Genomic DNA, 6,244 nt, shown 5'->3' on the forward strand with positions numbered 1-6,244 from the left:
TTCACTACCTATGCAGCGGCACAGTAGAGGTAGGTAAACGCACTAGGCAGCACTATGCACCTGCAGCAGCGGCAACAAAGAAGATGCAAGACTGAGTCATCATACATCACACAACATAACTATGTGGCAAATTGCAAACTTTAATAGAAAATGTAAACAAAACAGTGATATACACATTACAAATGCAAATTTATATATACACAAATGATATATATATATATATATATATATATATATATATATCATTAATCTCTAGCCGCTTTATCCTTCTACAGGGTCGCAGGCAAGCTGGAGCCTATCCCAGCTGACTACGGGCGAAAGGCGGGGTACACCCTGGACAAGTCGCCAGGTCATCACAGGGCTGACACATAGACACAGACAACCATTCACACTCACACCTACGGTCAATTTAGAGTCACCAGTTAACCTAACCTGCATGTCTTTGGACTGTGGGGGAAACCGGAGCACACCCACGCGGACACAGGGAGAACATGCAAACTCCACACAGAAAGGCCCTCACCGGCCCCGGGGCTTGAACCCAGGACCTTCTTGCTGTGAGGCGACAGCGCTAACCACTACACCACCGTGCCGCCCATATATATATATATATATATATATATATATATATATATATATAAAAAATAAAAAAGTCCTGTGGCACGGTGCAAAAAGGCAGGGGTCAGCATCCAGGCAATGACCTAGGTGTCAGTGACAGAGAAAGAGAGAGGGGGGGAAGACACACACACACAAACACACTAACATTCAGTCAGGTGCTACTCCTCATCACTGTCAGGGCACTGGTCGTCTTCCTTGTCCTCTGTCTCCTTCGTATTTGAGCAATTGCTACACCTGCACAAGTCCGTGCAACAGACTCCTGCAGAGACACAAGAGCATCTGTCAGTCCTTCGATTGACTTCACCATGTCAATGAACTTCTTTCTCAGATGGGCCATTCTCAGCACCTCCTGGTTGATAATCAGCCTTTGCCGGATGATCCTCTCACAGAACGCCTTGTAGCTTATTTCATATGTTGGCTCATTCCTTCAGAATATACATAAGATTTAGATTAGGTTTCAGAGTTTACTTCATTGACAGTACACAAGTACAGGGGAACAAAATACAACTTACACAAGGTGCAATGTTTACATGCTAAATTGAATGTATGTATTATCTGAAGTATTTAGAAAAGAAATGCAGATAGATATTGCCAACCACTACTACACTGACCTAAATAAACATGCGCATGCATGCATGCGCACACACACACACACACACACACACACACACACACACACACACACACAGTGCTGTGACGAATTGTCTTCACATTGAACAGTAGCAAGTAGCATTCTATGGTCATGTATGAGAAGTTAGTACATGGCTTACTTGTCCTTCTCTTGTCTAGCAGGCTCATTCAGAAATCTGGTGTACTGCTGGTAGCAGCTCTTGTGGAACTGCACCTCCAGAGCCACACTTTGTCCTTAATGTGTACCAGAATACTGTGGTCATCGTATTCCACCGTTTGAAGGTAAATTCCTGGGTCACGCCATGCTTCACAGAAGCTATATGCATATAGCACTGCTTACGTGCAAGAAGTTTTCTCCTTTTTGCCGTTATTTCCAAACTTTCCTCTCCTCCACTGCTGCTAGACGAGGCTGTGGCGGCTGCCATGTTGGTCTCTTGTTTACGAAATAGGCTACGTCGCGGGTGTTTATGGGATACGTCAGCAACCGTGGAACCTATTCTGTAGCGAAATCTTATTCCGCGGTGCCAAAATATCATTCCGCGCCGATGACATTAGTTCGCTTTTTCAAGCCTTCGTGCGAAAAATTGACAGCATTACAAGGTGAGAACTTTTTGATGACATCATTTCATAATACGTCCATTTTTAAGAATTGGATATTATGTAGTTCGGAGACGTCGGAGCGGAATCTTGTTTCTGAAAGACTTTTCGGGGTTCACCTTACGGCCTAGTATGCATGAGAGAGAGAATTGTGTGTGTGTGTGTGTGTGGGGGGGACTCTGCCTCTGTGTGTATGTGTGTGCATGAGAGAGAGAGAGAAAGAATTGTGTGTGTGTGAGTGTGTGTATGAGAGATGTGCGTGTATGAGAGAGAGAGAGAGAGAGAGAGAGAGAGAGAGAGAGAGCGGGCAAGCATACTGTGTGTATGGATACTGTAGTGAATCCTTCCTCTTGTTGCAAAAATTTCAAAAGCTAGTGCAGACATTCTTTTTAAACATTTTTCGCAAGAAAAATGAGCCTATCCACAACATCAGGCTTCAGACAAGCTCGGTTGCAGGTAACTATACCCCCACCCACACTAAAAACTCTCTCCGACGGAGCGCTAGTTGCTGGAATGGCGAGATATTTTCTGGCCAGGCGACTGAGTCTGCTGAAGTTGGGCTCATGCCGCTTCCACCAATCAAGTGGGTCAGTGTCAGGGTCCACCTCAGGACCCAGTAAGTAGGATGTCAGCTCTGCTTCAATTCTGTCCTTTTCTGACTTGTAGGACTGTGACCCAGCAGCAGGCGCTGCTTTCTTGAAGAAAGCAGCTAAATTTTTTTTCTTTGGGGAGCTCTTCTCCAGCGGTTGCTCAGTAGGGCGCTCATCCAGGCAAAGATCCGCAAGCTCATTTATGGCGCTCTCCTTGATTTTGTCCAATTTTCCAGGGGTGATGTAGGTGGTGCGGAATCTTGGGTCCATCATTGATGCCATGTCTAAGAGTTCATCATTCTCTGGATCGCTGTACTTGTCTTCCAAGTAGCTGAGAATGTTCCTCTTGATTGTAGTGGTGAGGGGTAGGCCACCCTCTTGTGCCTGCAGGAGGTTGGTTCGGAAGAGATGTAGTACGGGTTTGATACAGGACACACTCACATATGACTCCCCTGATAACGCATCTGTGAATTCTTGGAGGGGCTGTATGGCTTTGTTTATGGCTTCTAGCACCTCAAGATCCTGCCACGTTGGAATGAGATGGCGTGTTTTCTTGTCACCCGCTAGTATGCGGGTTATGGCCTTCTCTTGTTCCAAAAAGCGTTCTATCATTTTTTGACGCGAACCCCATCTGGTTGGGGACTCTGTTATCAGCTGATGAGGAGGAAGGCCAAGCTCAGTTTGCAGTTCAGCCATGTCCCTTCGTTTCTTCCAACTGTACGAAAAGGCAGAAACTGCCTTTCGGCACAGTCCTAGGGCACGATCTGTTTTATCATCTTTAACACCATTCACTGCAACAAAGAAGAATAAGAAGGAGAAACAATATTTAGTCAGGATTTTTAAAAGCACATCAATACACACAAAGCTTCTACTTTTATCATATAGAAACCTGTGATCCTTTAAAATGTGATTCAGATAATACCAGATCTCACCAGTATTAATTTTGTCATCCATTTTTCAATTTAGACTTAGTCTTGTGTCAAAGCTCGTTCTTAGTCATTTTTGTTAGTCAAAATTCAGTTTACTTAAAGTCTCAAAGGCTCATTGATTAACATGTTTTTGTCTCCTCTAGTCTGGCAAAATGAACACTGGATCTCACTTAAATGTTAAATGGTGACAAATGGATCAATCAGACGTTTTTGGGGCTCAAACTACAACCCCAGATAATATAATATCCATGTACATTAATTTGCAATAGTAGTTAGAATGAATATGCTTTCTACATAATCCAGTAACCCCACATAACGGTTTTTTTTTTTTTTTTGCTGTGGTAACCACCCTGACGTGTGCTAAAAAGTCATTAATCCAAATACCATAATCCAGAAAGCTTTTACTGTAATGCACCAAGTTATATCATAAACATACCTATGGCATTATGGAGTCGATGCCCAAAGCATTTCAGGTTAGGCCAGTTGTTGTCTTTCATGGCTTTAATTACGTTGGAGCCGCTGTCGGTTGTGATGCAGGTCAGTCGCTCCTCGGGAAGGCTCCAGCTGCTGAGTGCGTCTTTTAACTCGAGAGCTATGCTTTCGCCTGTATGATCCTGCGGGAAGTATGAGGTTTGTAGACACACACTTTGAATTTTCCAACTTTCGTTGACGTAGTGAACCGTAAGGCTCATGTACGGCTGCATGGTTCAACTAGACCACAAGTCCGTAGTGGCAGCATAAAAATCAATTCCTTGCAACTCGCTTAACACCTTCTGTCGAGTAAGATTGTACAGTTGAGGAAGCGCAACACCCGAAAAGTACTTGCGGCTAGGAACGTTGTACCGAGCATCCAGAACCTTTAGCATATGCTGAAACCCCCTCTTCTCTACTGAATAAATCGGAAGCATGTCGGTGGCTATGAAGTATGTAATTGCATCCGTAATAGCTTTCCATCTTGCCCCACTCTTCTCGTACGGGACACAGCTTGAAAAGCTTTGCGGTAGAGTGGATTGTTTGGCAGATGTTGACTTAGCAGTGGAAGTACGGCTAGGAATGCTTTCTTTCCGTAGAACGCAGCATTTCTCCCATTCGGCGGGATGTTTTCGTTTCAAGTGTTGAAACAGATTTGTCGTGCTGCTGCAGGTAACGACAACTGGTTTCAGACACACTTTGCAAAGCGGTGTTGTTTGCTTTTCATCTGTTTCAGCAAAGCGGTACCAGTTCCAGATTACTGATGTAGTTGTGCCTATTTTGGGCAGGAGCCTCTCTTTCTCATCGTCTTCACTCGCCATGTTTGTTTGAACTAGAGAAACTGCAGGACGTGTACGGAAAGCCTCGAGGGTTCTTTGGCGAATGTAAAAATGCGTGCGCTGCGGGCTTGCGGCCTGGAAATTGATGTCGGGACAGTGGATTGGTGAATATAAAAATGACATGCGTGCACCATGGTCTTGGAAACATGAACGACAAAGGATAGTGCATTGGCGAATGTAAAAAATGATATGCCTGCGCCGTGGGCTATAAAACATGAGCGACACATAGACAGTGGATAAATAAATAAATAAATAAACCGTAAAACTCGAGTTTCTTAAAAAATGAATCGATTTCACGTGCCCACTCGATTTTAAAACCGCATCGATTTTTTGCCCAGGCCTACTAAGTAGGCGTGGCGGGTCATAGAGGAGCAGAAGTTCACTCAGGTACTGTGGTGCGAGACCATTCAATGTTTTAAAGGTCAATAGTAGTACTTTATAATCAATACAAAATTTGATTGGGAGCCAATGCAGTGTGGACAAGACAGGGGTGATGTGGTCATATTTTCTAGTTCTAGTAAGGACTTTTGCTGCTGCATTTTGAACTAACTGGAGCTTGTTTATGCACTTATTGGAACATCTAGACAGTAAGGCATTACAATAATCCAACCTGGAGGTAACAAAAGCATGAACTAGTTTTTCCGCGTCATGTAGTGACATTAAATTTCTTATCTTAGCAATCTTTCTGAGATGAAAGAAAGCTATCTGGGTAATGTTATCAATGTGAGTTTTGAATGAAAGACTGGGGTCAATAATCACTCCGAGGTCTTTTACTGCTGCATGTGAAGAAACCGAAAGGCCATCCAGAGTTACTGTGTAATCAGAAAACTTACTTCTAGCTGCATGTGGTCCTAGTACAAGTACTTCAGTCTTGTCAGAGTTAAGCAGAAGGAAATTAATAAGCATCCAGTGTCTAATGTCCTTTACACATTCCTTGATTCTATTAAGCTGGTGTCTCTTATCAGGTTTTGCAGAAACATACAACTGTGTGTCATCAGCATAACAGTGGAAACTAATCCAATGTTTATGAATAATATCACCCAGAGGTATCATATATTAAGAAAAAAAAGCAGTGGACCCAAGACAGAACCTTGTGGAACACCAAACTTTACCTCAGTACGTCTAGAAATATCACCATTTATATCAACATACTGATAGTGACATTAGACACTGGATGCTTAGTTAGTTAGTTGACTTTATTAGTACCCAAAGGTAGATTTGGTTTGCAGTCAAGTGATCTCTGCTCATACAAAACACCCAAACATCTTGGACACACATAACATACAAACATTCCACACTAAACACAAGACATAACATACAAGCATTTCACACTAAACACAAGACAACACCAAAAGTAGTGCATCCTATTTAAGAGACATGGTATCATATAGTTAAAATACCCTAGAAATGTGCCATCACAATCCATGTTTAGAGGCTATTTTATTAATTTCTCTAATAGCAGAGGGGACAAAGCTTCCTCTGAAGCGCTTTGTTTTACAGGCAGGTTGGCTGTATCTATAACCAGAGGGTAAGAGCTGAAATTCCTTATTTAATGGGTGGGAGCCATCTTGTA

At 43.0% G+C, this 6,244-nt stretch overlaps 1 protein-coding gene across 3 annotated transcripts; it reads right to left on the bottom strand.

Annotated features, from left to right (window-relative positions):
• Window positions 1-648: 648 nt before the first annotated feature.
• On the bottom strand, window positions 649-5,724 carry LOC132896480 (zinc finger BED domain-containing protein 4-like). Of its 3 annotated transcripts, none has more exons than XM_060937330.1 (4): window positions 3,798-5,724; window positions 1,386-3,223; window positions 962-1,040; window positions 655-874 (listed from the first exon to the last, which is right to left on the bottom strand). In XM_060937330.1, the coding sequence occupies exon 1, from the start codon at window positions 5,722-5,724 to the stop codon at window positions 4,069-4,071; it is 1,656 nt and encodes a 551-aa protein (XP_060793313.1). In that variant the 3' UTR covers window positions 655-874; window positions 962-1,040; window positions 1,386-3,223; window positions 3,798-4,068. The 3 variants fall into 3 exon arrangements, with proteins under 3 accessions (XP_060793314.1, XP_060793313.1, XP_060793315.1); XM_060937332.1 differs by having other exon boundaries at window positions 3,798-5,530; XM_060937331.1 differs by lacking the exon at window positions 962-1,040 and having other exon boundaries at window positions 649-698.
• Between the last annotated feature and the right edge of the window lie 520 nt (window positions 5,725-6,244).

Source organism: Neoarius graeffei, chromosome 13 (genome assembly GCF_027579695.1).
Source record: "Neoarius graeffei isolate fNeoGra1 chromosome 13, fNeoGra1.pri, whole genome shotgun sequence".
Classification (NCBI taxonomy): Eukaryota; Metazoa; Chordata; class Actinopteri; order Siluriformes; family Ariidae; genus Neoarius; species Neoarius graeffei.